This window comes from Syngnathus typhle, linkage group LG21 (assembly GCF_033458585.1).
Source record: "Syngnathus typhle isolate RoL2023-S1 ecotype Sweden linkage group LG21, RoL_Styp_1.0, whole genome shotgun sequence".
NCBI lineage: Eukaryota > Metazoa > Chordata > Actinopteri > Syngnathiformes > Syngnathidae > Syngnathus > Syngnathus typhle.
In genome coordinates this window covers 2809674-2825804 of record NC_083758.1, presented here as the reverse complement: position 1 = coordinate 2825804, position 16131 = coordinate 2809674, and the positions used below count along the sequence as shown (strand labels likewise).

Below are 16131 nucleotides of genomic sequence, written 5' to 3'. Positions count from 1 at the left end.
GAGAGAGAGAGGGGAGAGAGAGAGGGGGGAGAGAGAGAGGCTTCAAATCGAGGGAGAGAGAGGGTGGAGAGAGAGAAGGGGGGGAAGAGAGGGGGGTAGGGCCTTCAAATCAGTTAAGAGCTTTTCAAACTAATGCAGTTAGTCAGAATCCCAATCACGATATTGATGCTTTTTTTTTTCTTTTTCAACCTACCGCAAGCCATCATAATTGCATGCATGCGTGCGTACGTGTGTGCGCATGGAAAGTATGATGCCAATGTATTCACTTATTTAAAGGAAAGCAACGAATAAAATATTGTCTATTGAATTGTATTATTTTGACATGTTCCAAATTACACTTGAACGTAAAATAAAATAATGAGAATTCAAAATTTAATTAGTTTGCTAGCCACAATTTCTTTTTATTTAGTTTCTATTGTCAGAGGGATTACTATCATACTGACTTGTAATAGTTGAACTCACTGTTGAACACACTGACCAGAATATTAAGAACACCTCTCAAGATGATGCAGTGAAATTGCAACATAATCTCACCGCCATTCATAGCTCGTACCAAGGTTGTTATGGAACTGACTGTTTGAGTGTTCCGTAATCAATATTTGTGTTATTTTGCCTTCCTCTTCTCCTCTCTATCCTTCCTTCTGCTCATTTAGCCTCCTTCGGTCTGTAAACCTTCACCTCACCACCTTATTTTATGACAAACGCAGAGCCGATATGTCATAAATTTTCTCTTTCTGGAGATATTTGATGTCATTGTGCATGATGGAGCCCCGCCACATATTTCCGCAACAAATATGTGCCGGTCCGTCTCCTCCGCGTCCCTTCGTCATCCCGCCTTCCTTCTCCTTGTCTCTCCCCCTCCTCTCCACCTCCAACGGCAGTTCAACGACAAGGCCAATTACGCCGCCTGCTTCGAGAACCTGGTGCAGGCCAACGTGCGCAACAAGCGCATCCTCAAGGATGCCGTGCAAAGCATCACCGCTAAGGGGACCACCAACTATAGGCGTGGCTTCGAGTTGGCCTTCAAGCAGCTCGCACAGGTGGGCACGCAAACGTCTCATTGAAGATTCGACATAAACATGGCAAATTCCGAGCTAGTTGGACGAGGTCTAATGTGTATTTTCCAAGTGAAATGCGAGTTAACTGGGTAATCTGGATTCGATCGGGATTTAATTTGATGCTAGTTTTTTACCTTCAGGACTGTTGTTTTTAATTTTTGTTAGTCTGTTTTATTTAATTTTCTAGTGATATATGTAGTAAAGTAAAATATTGTTTAATACAATTTTGGAGGTTTTCAATATTTTGTATTTCTTAAATTATTTAATTATATTTTTATGTTAGGATACGTTTTCTGAAATTTAAAATTTGTAATCTATTCATTAATTTTATTTATTAAATTTTTAATTAATTTTACTGTACCTAATTTTAATTTGCACACTCCCTGTATTAATTTATATTTCTACCTTAGTGCATTAGTTAAAAATCAATACATTTAATTTCAATTTGTTTCATTTGATCTTTTTATGTAGGATTTTATTTATATTTATTCCGATTGTTTTACTTGTTTTTATTTTAATGAACTACATTTAAATTAGATTTTACATTTATTCATTTTGATTTAGTTAATTTTTGACATATTATTTTTATTTAGTTTGTCTAATGCATATTTTATTTTTAGTTTATTTTTTTAAGATTGTTTATTGTATTGAGCATTAAAGTCACGTTAAGCAGTTAGAAGAATCTTTAAAACGTAACTAAATACTTAACCACACTTTTTTTTTTTTTTTTCCCTCCATACTTTATTTTCCATTTTCCACCAAATTCTCTACTGCTTAGGGTGTGATGTTGCTTAGGTGAGTGTCTGTTGCCCTCTTGTGGCTAAAACCTTTTCTTGCAGATGAACGTCTCCCGGGCCAACTGCAACAAGATCATCATGCTGTTCACTGACGGAGGCGAGGAGCGTGCCGAGGAGATTTTCAAGACGTACAACCCCAAACAAGCCGTGGGTGACGGCAAAAGTCCACTTTTCAAAAATGTTTTTACCATCCAACATGACAATGTTTGCCCCTTCTGTCTCCACATAGGTGCGCATCTTCACATTCTCAGTGGGTCAACACAATTACGACAAAGGGCCCATTCAGTGGATGGCGTGCACTAACAAAGGTATCATGACACACCCTGTGTGAATTTTGACCAAAATTTGTCCTAATCGCGCTCATTTGTTCTCAGGTTACTACTATGAGATTCCGTCCATTGGGGCCATCAGGTTAAACACTCAGGTAAAGAAAGACGCGATCTTGTAAATGTGGCTCTTTTATGGCCACTAGGGTTCAGCGCATGTCATATGAAAAAGTTGTTTATTTATGTACTTGTTTATTTTGCAGGAGTATCTGGATGTTTTGGGCAGGCCCATGGTCAAAGCAGACCGCAAGGCCAAGCAGGTCCAATGGACCAACGTCTACCAGGATGCACTGGTAACACCTGCCGTCTTAAACATACGATAAGTACCGACTGAGAGAAGCATTTGTAATAATAAATCAAATTAATTGATATATTATAATAATAATAGTAATACTTATTTTATTTAACATTTAGTATCTACATATTATTTTTAAAAAAATTCAAATTATTTTAGATTATTTTTTATTTTATTTTTCAGTATTTTTATTTAATGATATTTTATATTTTATTTATTTTGTTGAATCGGATGGTACTTTATTCACTTCCTTATTTTTGCATCCCGTTTGTGCAACTTGCTACTAGTTTAAACCCCCCCCCCAGCATTTGTATTCCAAATTGGCCCTAAATGGATGAAATCAACCATAAATTAGTGGGTGCTGTGAAATGACAGAAGACAGATGTGGGAATTACACAGAGCAGGACCATTATGGGGAGAAAAACAAAATATCCATTTTTAAAAGTGCAAATATTTGCTGTTTGTTATCTGGCTCAACTTCCTCTCAACCCGCCGCCAATCGGACGCCTGACCTGATTGATGGATGAACTTTTTATTTCAACGCATTCAAAACATTTTTCACGCCCCTGCGAGCCATATTGTGCTGTTAAAGCGACAGCACCGATAAGAACGCGCCCAACCAAGATGGACGCCCCATCCCTTTGGACTGATAAGACGCTGACACAAAATGTCTCTGGGCTTTGTTACTGGGACAAGCAGCTCCTTTTTTCTTTTTTTATGACTTAACACTCACCATGCTGAGAACCGTTTGGGTTTTTTGTGTATGCGTTGTGTAACTTGAACTTGTTCAACAGGAGCTGGGACTCGTCATCACTGGAACCCTACCCGTCTTCAACAAGACCAACACAGGATCCAAGGTAAGCTGTTTTCTATTGGAGTGATGCTGAGAGACGAGCATTCACGCTCCTCAAGTGTTTACTTCTACATCTTTTTAAAACACATTGTATGCAGGGAATTTCAAAGTCAAAGTCAAAGTCAGCTTTATTGTCAATCTCTCCACATGTCACAACACACAAAGAGACCGAAATTACGTTTTTCTCTATCCCACGGTGACGAGACACATAACACAATAGACATACAAGTACGCGACACAACATAAAAACAAGAAGGCAAAAATTCAAACAATCAATAGTAAGAGTGATGAATAAATAATAAATAAACAGATAACACAATAAATAAGAGGAGCAAAACGGAGCCAGCAAGCATAGCGCAAAAAGTAAAAAACATCATAAACAAAAAGGCACAAACAATAAATAATAAGAGTAATAATAAATAATAAATAAACAGATAACACAACAATAAGAGCCAGTGTGCATACAGACAGCACAGACAGTAAAAGTACAGGACGCTACGCAGAACGGGGGAGCGAGTTCAGGAACCTAACAGCCTGGAGTATGAAGCTGTTTGAGAGTCTGGTGGTGCGGGAGCGCAGGCTTCTGTACCTCTTTCCAGAGGGCAGAAGCTCGAACAAAGAGTGAGCGGGGTGATTTAAATTTTGTTCTCTAAGTATGTGTCTATAAATCCTAGATGAGCATTCATCATATGTCGGGTTGAATTGTTTTTCTCGTTTTACTATAGGTCGCAATTAGAAAATGTATTTTCAGAGAGCATTCACTCTACTGCTGTTAAGTCTTTTTTTTTTTTTTTTTTTTTTATAAACAAGTGTTTTGTAACAAGCATTTTTGCTTGTACTATTAAATTTCATAATTTAAATAATATATACATGCTGAGACACACATTTACACTTTATTATAAATATAATTTTACTGTATAAATGCTAGCGGTTCGGTGGAGCACTGGGTAGCACGTCTGCCTCACAGTTAGGAGGGTGCGGGTTCGATTCCACCTCCGGCCCTCCCTGTGTGGAGTTTGCATGTTCTCCCCGGGCCCGCGTGGGTTTTCTCCGGGCACTCCGGTTTCCTCCCACATCCCAAAAACATGCTTGGTAGCCCGATTGAGCACTCCAAAATTGTCCCTAGGTGTGAGTGGGAGTGCGTATGGTTGTTTGTCTCTTTGTGCCCTCCGATTGGCTGGCAACCGGTTCAGGGTGTCCCCCGCCTACTGCCCGATGACAGCTGGGGTAGGCTCCAGCACGCCCGCGACCCCCGTGCGGACTAAGCGGTACAGAAAATGGGTGGATGGATAAATAAATGCTATAATAAAGATATAACCATTAATGCTAATTGTACTTTAGGTCTCCATCAGAATAATTTCTGAAATCAGCAAAAGAAGCATTCTCACTTGTCTTATTGTACCGGTATGTTTTTTGCAGATTCTGATTACAGTACATCGTGTTCCTGGGGGGAAAAAAAAGTACAATTGCTAACCGACAAGTTTATATTCATGGATTCGTTTCACGTCTGACTTTAACAACGATCATGCTACTAATGCTAAGAGACAAAATGCATTTTTGGGGGCTGAATGAATTATAGTCTATAAAGGTGGAGAGATGAGCAGTCACATTCGGCATATTTAGAACAAGAAAACGTTAAGACATGACTTGACTTTTATGCAATGGTGTGTTTCCAAAAAAAGCAATTGTTGTAAAAATGCTGAAAATCAAGCTTTCAACATCCGCCAACAGTCTTGTAGTGGATGAGTGTCATTTTCATTACATCCAGTACACGCAATACTCAGACTCGGGGGAACGTTTTTAACTCGTCCTTGACGTTTCCTCACTTCTCCCCCGCGCGTTCTCCCGCTATCAAGGTCAGAAGCGCAGGACGGGGAGGGGGATCAAACCCGCGGCTCAGCCAGAGACAAATGACGCCGCGACTAAAGTGGGTCAAGATGAGTTTACGCGCCAGGTTACTTTCCGCTGCCGCTTGGCTGCAAATACCTCGGCGCTGACTCATGGCGGCATGTTAGGCTTTTGGGAATGAAACTTTCCAGATTTCGATTGCAGCTCATTTCCTCGAAAGGAGGACTCGGAGGAGCGTCGTAATTATCCCCATTGCATTGAGGGTCTTGACTTGTTTATTTTCTGTTTTGAATACATCAGAAATCTCAGAACCAGCTCATCTTGGGCGTCATGGCCATCGACGTTTCCTTGGAGGACATCAAGAGGCTCACGCCACGTTTTACTGTAAGACAGTCAAAACATTAGGTACACCGTATGAAATGATAAAAGGCTGCTTTTAATTGACATTTATTTTGTAATTGCCCCATATTCAATTTTTTTTGTTTTTTTTCCCGTCAATGCAATAATAGTATTACTTTAATACTATCATGTGGCATCTTGAATAAACTGAAAGTCAATTAAATGGCTTCATTTAGACTAAAAAAGCATCTTGCTGCTAATGAACTTTCTTGAAGTAAATTTAGAGCTTCATTTTGACAAAAATCATGCTTTGTTGCCCTCTTGTGGTGACTTGATACCAAGCAAATATATTGAAGTCTTTCAGGAGCGTTTTTTTAGAATAAAGCAGCGCATTGCTGGCCTTTTGTAGCCTTTTGGTTGAACTGAGTTGATTAATTGATGACACATTGAAGTGAGTTGAGGAGTTTCATTTGGACAAAAGGAGTCCTTTGCCATCATCTTGCGGCGTCTGGGTACAAAGGAACTATGTTGAAGTGAATTGAGGAGATAGATTTCGACAAAAATAGTGTTTCTCACCATCTTTTGTTGGTTTTATGTGGTTGTCTCCCACTATTGGAACTGGGGCGTCCCTAATAAAGTGTCGCGTAACTCTTTCTCGAGCAGTTTGGACCAAACGGCTACTACTTTGCCATCGACCCCAATGGCTATGTGCTGCTCCATCCCAACCTTCAGCCACCGGTATGTCCTCTTCCGGCTGAAGTTTCTGGTGGATTTTGGACACAGGTTAGTATTAACTAATAACTCTAATTTTTGGACCTTTTTGAGCAGACGGCCGAGTTCCACGAGCCCGTGACGTTGGACTTTTTAGATGCTGAGCTGGAGAATGATGTCAAAGTGGAGGTATCGAATTACATGATGCCTCAGTCATTCTTAGAGGCTTTAAATGCGTATTTTCCATATCATATCTATGTTTCCAGATCAGACAGAAAATGATTGAAGGCCTCACTGGGACTTACCCCATATCTGCTCTGGTCAAATCACAAGATGAGGTAATTTTCTTTCTCATAAATTGCATGATGTCACTCTGTTCAACGTTTTAACTTGTGTTGCCTTCATAAGCGTTACATTGACATGGGCCGGAGAACGTACACTTTTGCGCCGGTGAAGGATACAGACTACAGGTAACAACACAGCAGCACAAAAGTCAATTCTGTATTTAACTCATTCACTTCCATTGACGGCTATAGACGTCAAAACTCAATTTTAACTGGGCTGGCGGTGAAAAAGTTAAATGACATAATTTTAATATGAGGTTTTGTCGTGTATGTCAGTTTGGCGTTGGTGCTGCCCGACTACAGCTCATATTACATCCGTGCCACCATCGGCGACACCATCACCCAAGCAAAATGTAAGTCTTCTATTTTCCACTCATTCACACACACTTCACGCCTGACGAGATCACACACGTAGCGGCGGCCGGCGCGTTAACGACGGAAAAAACGCTGACGTTACCGCTCGCCATGTAAGGCGGCGGAGTCGCTATAGTCGCTATCCATCACTTGCACACACACTGTATATGTGTCGCCTCGTGTTTGGCTGTTGGCAGCACACGCTAACTTGTGGTGAGGGTTCAAAGTTGCAGACAAGCGTGTCTCCTTTCATACCCGCAGTGAAAATCACTCACTGCTTGTGTAGTGTTACACAAATGACAGTTTGCACTAGAGGTGAACAATTCATCTTTTTTTAAAACCTATAAAAACATTTATGTATAAACTGGTTATTGTAATACAAATTAATTTATTGTTTGTGTACACGACCTTGAAAAAAATATTAAATTACAATTGTGAAGGGAAGATGTTTTACTGTTTTTAAAAATCATTCAACACCAGTTTGCATCTACTTAGCACACCAAGCAGCCTAAACAGAAGGGCTCGAGTGGTGTACGTCCACACCTTACGTTTTTATTATTCTGGAAAAGCTTTTTATCCCATTGGATCTTCCTAGAATTCCTGTCCGATTGTTGCCAAAATCAACCGACAACAGTTTCTTAAGACGCGCTCGACTTTGATAATCCTTCTCAATGCGGCAGCATTCCATCTCCTCCCCTTTCATCACCTATTTGACTCGGTCTAAATCTGCTTATTGGCACTTTTGGCGTCAGCACAGTATTGGAGAGAGAAAAGAGGGTGTTGTAAATTCTACAGCTTTTCAGTCCGTACGCCACACCACTTGACTCGCTTCCCAACAAGTAGCAGTTTGGGCAGATAGTGAACCATACTTAAAAGGAAAAAAAAGCTCTGAACTGTTTATTTCCACATCCAGTTGAAGTTAACTGACAAACTAAATAAAAACATAATAGTAAGAGTCACAAATACCATAATTAATTAATTCTTTATCCTCTGCGAAGAACAACTAATATTATTGAGGCTTAGGTAAGTTTTATTTATACTGCCCTCAGGTGGCTTAGTTGAGCATGAACGGGGTGCCACCATGTCCATTGAATGACAGCAGAAAATGTGGCTGTGAATTGTTAAATTACAGTTTAATTATTTTATTACCGTATGTTTCTAAAATGTTAAAGTGCTATTTTTTGAAACAGTATTTCTATTCTATCTACTCGAGTTTGATTTTTGTACACGTTGGAATTGGAAAAGAACAAAGCATTCATTCACTGGAATACATTAGAGTAAAAATGGTCTCTTACTGTGCATCTGTTGCTTTCATCTGGATGTTATTTACTTGCTGGTTTTGTTTTCACGTGTGTCTTCAATATTCTTATTCTTCTTGAATAAAATATTGTGTAACCCTGATGTTATGCCTTTCCCACTCTCCTCTCCTCCCTCTTCCTGACCTGCTTCTCATCTCCTGACCCTGTGATGTGTTGGGATGCCTGCAGCATTTCTGGGCAAGTATTCTCCCTCTGACCTCCATCCAGTTTCTTTTTTTTTTTACTTCTTCAATTCAACAACCTTTTCCGGTGATTAATAATGACAGTGCGTAGCGAGGCCGGCGTCTGCTTGACTTCGCATGCGAGCGCTGCCCACACACACACGTTGCGTGTCTTAAAACCCCCCCACCCCCCACCCCACCTGTTCCGCTGGCCTTCAGTTGTGGTTTTAGTGCTAGACGCAGCACTGGAGAATCGGATGTTTGCGTTACTCAGAGGTGAATGCTTAAAGGAGAAACTCTTTCCTTCAATCACCTGTAATTACATTCATTGGCTTTTATGAGGAACAGAAATCCATTGAAATGTTTAATTGGGACAAGTTTATGTCCTTTAAGTTGAAAAACAAAGTGTCCAAAATATGACGAAAAATAAGTTAAAGTTGTTTCAGTGCCTAACTAAAATTGTAATTGCTAAACCTGAGTCAAGATTGATGAATGGGAGTATTTCCTCTTCCGATTCAAATACAAACAGACCTCAGGTGAGGCAGTGAGCAGCAAGCCTCACCGTAGATTGCGCAATGTAGTGAAGCAATATGAGAACACCAAAAGGCCTTCCCAAAAATGATGCAACAAAGTGCCAAAAAGGCGAAACAATGAAGATTTCAAGGACAATTCTGGGGTGTAGCCCAACCACAAATTGAATGAAAGCCATTCCCCAAAACTCTCTTGTTCTAATTTTGTTGCTTTTAGTGACAGTATGCCTCAAAAGAAGTTTGAAGGGAAAATAATTGGCCCTCGCCCACAACATGATTGAATTCATACCTCAATCAACATCCGCGGTTGGGTGTGAAGATTCCCGTCTTCAGACTAAATGTATTCAGTCGTCACTCGTCACCAATCCATCGTGGCGCCGGATGAGAGAGAGCGGGACGGCTAGGAAAGGACACATGGCTGCAATTACTCGTCCATGATCAGAGAGAGCAAAAGATTGGCCGCTGTCGCCATGAAAACTTGACATGCGGTTATCGTAATGCTAATACACTCGCTGCTTAAAAAACATTTTACGCCTTTGCAATATTTCTATTCAGGACTATGTCTGTGAATAAAATATTGTGTGATCTTTGACCCCACCGTGGTTTCACCCAGTACCCTTTTCTCTTCCCTCTCGGTTCTTCTCCTCCTCCTCTCCTTCCACTGCAGGAAAAGATGGCAAGTACAGTCTTTTCATTTATTTCTTACTTTTGTCAGGCCCAGTTTGAAGACATTCATTTAGTATGTGCTTTCATCACCGTGTGAACGATGAAGAGCTTTGCCACATTTCAAAAAAGTTCGAAAGATTCACCCAACAATTCAATGAAGGCGCATCAGCTCTTGAGCATTCACACCCCAAATCTCCAGAAATTACATCATTCATATTTGGAATGTTTTTGTATTTACATATTTCTGCTGAGTCTTCAAAAAGACGACACCGCTCGTTCCAAAATTCTGCCACCGTTGTAATATTTCCCTCCTTTCACCAGTTTCCGAGAGCTTGTTGGCGGACAAGTTTGACGAATACGGCTATACGTTCATCGCGCCAAGGTAAGATGGAGCGCGTTTCATTTTTTAATTGACATGACATTTATTTCTCCACCGTCTCGGGTTTCCGTCTCCTTAATGACCCTCGCCGCCGTTTCGCAGGGTGTACTGCAAGGACCTGAAGCCGCCCGACAACGACAACAGTAACACGGAGTTCCTCATGGAGTTCAACAACTACATCGACACCAAGACGCCAAACAATCCGATGTGTGAGTGTGGAGGCTTGACGGGCGCCATCAATAACCTCGTGTCCCGGGTGGCCAGAGAAAAATAAGCGTGAAATGTGCTGATTCTGCTGTGTTCCCACCACGGATTCTTGCAAAAGTATACTGTATAGGCAAAAGTATAGGGACACACTTAAACCATAATTGTGTTCTTTTGAGAGAAGTCCCATAGGACAAATTTCACTCCAATTATCATACAGGACAATTTACTTCAACTCACAATCATTTTGATAATTAAATAATTGGTCAATTTGTCTATTAATCGGTGAAACGGATAAAAAAAATATGTATATATATCCCTTTATTTAACAACAGGGCATTCTGTCAAATTAACAATGCAGAATGCAAATGATCATTCATTTAATGGATTAGTCCAAAACATATCGGAAAATAGGTAAAATGTTAATCATTGTTTTCCAAAGGAAGAGGAAATGTTTATTTTGAGTCAACACAAAAAATAATTCTCCTGTCATGGAGAGCAACAAATCGGGAGTATATAAAACACAGGTGTCAAACTCAAGGGACCGAGGACCAGATACGGCCCGCCACATCATTTTATGTGGCCCGTGAAGGCATCAAATTCGTGTCATTACTAGAATTGCAAATTGTCTTCACTTTTAATAATAATAATAATACAATAAAAAATAATAATATATTTTTTTAATATTTGTCCAGTTTTTAGTTGTCTGATTTGAAAACGAGTTATTTGTCAGTTTATTTTGTTGCTTTTCCTGTTTATAATGTGAGGTGCTCATACATTCATTTGGGTTGACAGTCATAATGGCCCTCCGACAGAAGCTATGACTACAATGCGGCCCGCCAAAAAAAAGAGTTTGACACCCCTGATATAAAAGGAGTATATAAAGGATTTGGACAATTTTCAATTAAAAAAAATTATCTAAATGAATAATTGATTATCAAAAATAATGATTGGTTAATTTGATTTATTTGATTTATTTAAATTAAAATCAAATTTACTGCACTTATGGTACCATGTATAGTAATTATGATACTACTTTGTATTTATCACAGTACAATATGATTTCCTCCATTTACCATACAATAAAACTCAATTTAGCCAAATTAGGATTCACTTTAATGATGATACAATCTGATTAACTTCAATTACAAATACAATTATGAGTCTTATCCCTCCAGTTGATAAGTCCCAAACTTGTAATGTCGTTTTACTATAAAATAGGTCCAGGTGAGACATCTGGTTCAAGCATGTCGAGGACCCATCCCCTGAGCCTTCCTGCCCTCCCCCTTTATATCCCAGTGGTCTGGTTGTATGGTTGGCTGTGCATGACCAGTCAAAGCTTTTGTAAAGTGGAACCACCAACACCTCCCTCGTGTTGCCCGTCTGACGCTAACTCCATAAGTCTGACCATCACACGCCTGAGTGCACATGTGTGAAGCCCGTTGGCTTAGATGTGACACACACACACACACGCTTCACCTATATGGCCGCCCGACACAGTCCAATTACTGTGTGTTTTGTGACAAAGAGCAGGACGCGGCAGGCCGAGAGCACGAGCCGGGGCCGTAAAATCCAAATCAGGGGCCAGCGGGACATCTGACCACCACATTAATGACCGCTCGCGTCCGCGTCGCCTTGTTTGTCGGTATTGTCGCAGTTCGGCCCTCCAAACACGCTGCCAATAAAACCTCTCACTCCATTAAGTGATTACTTTCACCGTTATTAGCTGCGAGTTTAATAGGAGGGTGGGGGGGGGCGCCGGCTTTGCCCGCTTAAGCCACCGCAGTGGCGAAGAAGTCAGAGTACATTAGGAATTCCTGGGCTGCCTTCAATAAAGGCCTTGTAATGAAAACCATCGCGGGCAAAGGGGTGGCGGAGGGCCTCGGAATAAAGTGTTAGAGCAGCTGTTCTCTGATGTGTGTGCTGCGTTAGAAGGCTCGCATGAGGTGGCGGCCGTGCATCAGCGAGACTCCATGTTTATGGACTGGTGCGGAGGCTTCTAAGCGCCTTGGCAAACAACAACCCCCCCCAAAAAAAAAACACAGACTTTATCGCCTGTTATGTTTGTCATGTGGTCTCGTCGGAGGTCTCGCAAATAATTTGTTACGCCCGCAGCTTGGCGGGCTCCTCGCGCGCTCTTGTTTTGCCTTTCTTTCCTTTATTCCTCCACGGCTCCTTTATGTTTTGAGGTTTAACAACCCGGAGCTTTTTATAGCGAGAAAATGTAAACCCTATCATCGTTTCTGGCTTGTGTCATTGATTAGGTCATCTGCTAATCAGAATTGCCTTCAGCAAAAGTCACTGTGTAAATATAGAAAATGATTCCCAGCTTTTTTCCCCCCTGTCCCTTCTCATATCACATATACTCACATTAATTTTTCTTTCTGACTTTATTTTATTGCTTTTCCATCTTTTTTTTTTTTCCACACATCATATTTCATTCCATGTTGGCTATCTATACACGCCATGCATTTATTTAACACATTCCTGCAGATAGCCGTTACGTTCCAGGCCATTAGGTTCCCAAAACCAAAACTTACAACATTTCTCCCTACCGTCTCCACAAAGATGGACAATCAAATACATTACGTTTGACAAATTTTTGATCTGTCAGCAGACAGGCGCAAATGGCTCTGGCAGATGTGGCTGATGCTGTTTTTGCTCTTTAGGTAACGTGGAGCTGGTGAACCGATTGCTCCTGGACGCTGGCATCACTTCAGATCTCATCAAGATCTGGAAGGAGAATAAGTTGCAGTGAGTGTAGTAAAAAATATCATACATATCATTTCAGCTCTGCGGGATTTGCGTAACTTTGTGTTTTCTAGGCCTGGAGTCACTGCCAGATTTGTTGCCACCGACGGAGGGATTACCCGAGTCTACCCTAAAAGGTAATAGACAGAGAGAAGATCACTCCACCATACTGCATAACATACGCCACTAGATGTAGGTGGTGGGTAATGACATTTTCCACCATGTATCCATCAATTGTCCATCATCCCATTCTTGGAATCATTGAATCCCCAGTACGCTGGCCCTTACATCGCTTATCTCCTGACTTTTCCGCGATCAGATAGGATGTAGATCCCTGCTGTTCTCAACCATTTCCCACTTGCAATGCAGTTTTTGACCTTGACTTGTTTCTTCCAATGCGCATCCCCAAGGGCCACCCTTTGAATCCAAAACAAATCGAGAGGATCCGGTCTGCATAAATGCTTATTTTTGTCCTGTAATTGCATAAGCGATGGTGCTTAGTGAGAAGCAGAGTAGCTCTAAAACAGATCCCTGAGGTATGCCCAAAGAGATAGTTGTCAAAAAATATAGATTTGGGGACTTTAATAGAAACCTGATGAGCACACCAACTAAACTTTAAATTATGACCAGTCTTTTCATAGCTTAGTAAATCGCTTAATTGAGGTTCGATTTGTCGATTCAGCGCTGGCTTGAGCTGGAGGGAGGAGGCAGAGACGTACGAGTCGAGCTTCTACAAACGAAGTTTGGACAATGACCTGTACATCTTTACGCCAACGCCATACCTCAAAGACAACAGTGAGTACACGCCAACTCCGTTTTCACATGTGTTATATATACCGCTAAGGTGTACCTAATGGATTGTCCTACGCATCTGTCCTTGACCAATGTGGCTTTTTGTCCTCCTTGTGGTAGTGAGCGACGACTCGGTCCTCGTGAGCAGAGCTCTTAACCTCAAGATCGACAACAAGCTCCTCAAGCCGGCGGGTAAGAACATGCTAAAAACCAAACAAAAATTGCAATCTGTCAAGCTTACGTGTCAACACACTCACACTTAAGATGCTTGACGCAGACGCCCGTCACACACTTTGTCACCTTCCTGTGACACGCACACACAAACCACACATCAACCTGTCCGCTCTCTCTGTGATCCTCGGCCAAGTTTTCTGTGTTCCCGCTCTCGTCGGTTCAGAGAGTAAAGTTGACGCCAGGGTCCGGCATGATGGAGGGTGTCTGGGTTTTTTGTTGTTTCTGATCCCCAGTGGTCGGCGTCAAGTTGGACGTCAGCGCCTGGATGGTGAGCTTCATCAACACAACGCTGAGGACCAACGTGAGTTACATCTGCGCCACAAACATGCAAATATGTGACGCTAAAGTCTTTTTTTTTCATTACAGTGCACAGATGAGATCTGCGGCTGCCAACGGAACGATATGGTGAGATTTTTTTTTCAGGTATTATTGTTATTTTTATTTTCATGCCTCTTGGCTTCAGGTTTTGTTTTCTCTGTGTCTCTGTGTGATTCCAGTATGTGGACTGCGTCATCCTGGATGACGGTGGCTTCCTGGTTATGTCCAATCGGGATGAATACATCAATCAGGTCTGCTATTGCTCTTCCATGTCGAAAACGTTTTTTTTATGTATGTGAAAACACACAACCGTGTCAAAAATAACATTGTTAGAACATTAGAAACACTTAAAACAACATACCCATGTTAAAAAAAAGGGGCCAAAATAAAGCAAGAAGGCCATTGAAATTCGAATGTTGATTTGAAACTCAAGATGCTTAAAAAACGATGCAGTTAAATCGAAGAAGATAAATGTACCATACTTTTTGAAGCACCATGTAAAGATGAAAATTAATTTATTCATTATTTATTTATTTATTCAGTTGTGGGTGTTTGATAGATGAATACAGAGAGTGATACAAAATCCACCTGCCCAAAGAAAGAAAAATCTGTAAATAAACAAAGCACTCCAGCACAATTGACCCAATTTGTTGACATGCGAAACCACACTCTGCGCCAATGGACTTTTCTTAAACAGCTAAAAGGTGAGTCGGGACCCCCGCTGCGGTTTGCCTAAATGTTTTTTCATGTGCTAGCTAATCAGCGCTGGGCGTGCGCTGGATAAATCAGGCCTCCTCTGAAGTTTGGCAGCAGCACTAAAAGTTGAGGCCTCGTTTATGCCCCTTCGTCGTATATCCAGCGGGGACGTCTAGTGTACTTTTCTCCGCCTCTTTATGCGTGACCCGCTCCCTTTTTTTTTCACCCGGGTAGTCCTCGGGGAGTCTGCGGGCCAACAGGGCACCGACTGTTCATTCACTGGACGTGTCGCACACGTGCGAGACTGATTTAGGAAAAGACGTTTAGGGGTCTTGTTTACAGGATTACACCAAAGTCTATTGGGCATTTGCTTTTCAGGTGACACTCTATACCAGGGGTCACCAAACTACGGCCCGCGGGCCGGATACGGCCCGCGGGACCGTTTAATCCGGCCCGCCAACCCTGAATAAATTGTATTATTAAACTTTTTTTTTTTTTTTTTTTGCTCATTTTGCCTGCAATGACTGCGTTTCCCCAGTAGATGGGGAAGCGCTCGCCTGCGCATTTACTACCGGAAGCCGTGTCAGAAAGCTCGGTGCACACTCACAAGTGCGTGTACGGACATGGCGCACTCGCGCTCTATTTGTATCAGTCCCGAATTTAGAGCGTGGGCTGTGACGACAGCATTCTTGTAATTTGCGCGCTGAGCTTTCAGATGCAGTTTTGCGCTAAAGCCACCCACAAACCTTCCCCTGGAATCCTTCCGTTAAAATGTCGCCCAAGTAAAGCAGGGTGAACAGTGCCGAGCGTTTAAAAGAGTTGCCAATTTGGCTCGACGTACGCGACGTGACGTTCAGCCACATGAACGTCAACATCTACCCGTCACAGATCGAGGTAAACGGACCAACACCTCGGATCTCGCCTAAGAATTGCCACAACAAATTTTACTCCAGACTATGACGCACTATCAAACTTTAACAAAAAAGACAGCAGTATCTACAAGCCTACTGGAACCTACAAAAGGATTATAAGGAAGGAACACAAGAACTTTAAGAGACTGCTCATATGTGTCAGAGAGGTTCTGCTCTGACAACTGAGCTGAACTTTTATCTGTTAAGATTGTGCATGGCACAACAGAAAGTTAATGTTCCATGGT

General features: G+C 41.5%; 1 protein-coding gene across 1 annotated transcript in view; it reads left to right on the top strand.

The window, feature by feature from the left end:
• Window positions 1-16131, top strand: part of cacna2d1a (calcium channel, voltage-dependent, alpha 2/delta subunit 1a) — a 50707-nt gene that overhangs the window by 22397 nt on the left and 12179 nt on the right. Inside the window, exons 11-31 of the mRNA XM_061268835.1 lie at window positions 882-1040; window positions 1898-2002; window positions 2085-2163; window positions 2230-2279; window positions 2385-2474; window positions 3271-3333; window positions 5478-5561; window positions 6180-6254; window positions 6345-6416; window positions 6494-6565; window positions 6636-6697; window positions 6848-6924; window positions 9923-9983; window positions 10083-10189; window positions 12854-12938; window positions 13010-13072; window positions 13618-13730; window positions 13848-13919; window positions 14195-14262; window positions 14328-14366; window positions 14459-14530. Coding sequence (XP_061124819.1) covers window positions 882-1040; window positions 1898-2002; window positions 2085-2163; window positions 2230-2279; window positions 2385-2474; window positions 3271-3333; window positions 5478-5561; window positions 6180-6254; window positions 6345-6416; window positions 6494-6565; window positions 6636-6697; window positions 6848-6924; window positions 9923-9983; window positions 10083-10189; window positions 12854-12938; window positions 13010-13072; window positions 13618-13730; window positions 13848-13919; window positions 14195-14262; window positions 14328-14366; window positions 14459-14530 — 1668 coding nt within the window. The remainder of the gene's footprint in view (window positions 1-881; window positions 1041-1897; window positions 2003-2084; window positions 2164-2229; window positions 2280-2384; window positions 2475-3270; window positions 3334-5477; window positions 5562-6179; window positions 6255-6344; window positions 6417-6493; window positions 6566-6635; window positions 6698-6847; window positions 6925-9922; window positions 9984-10082; window positions 10190-12853; window positions 12939-13009; window positions 13073-13617; window positions 13731-13847; window positions 13920-14194; window positions 14263-14327; window positions 14367-14458; window positions 14531-16131) is intronic.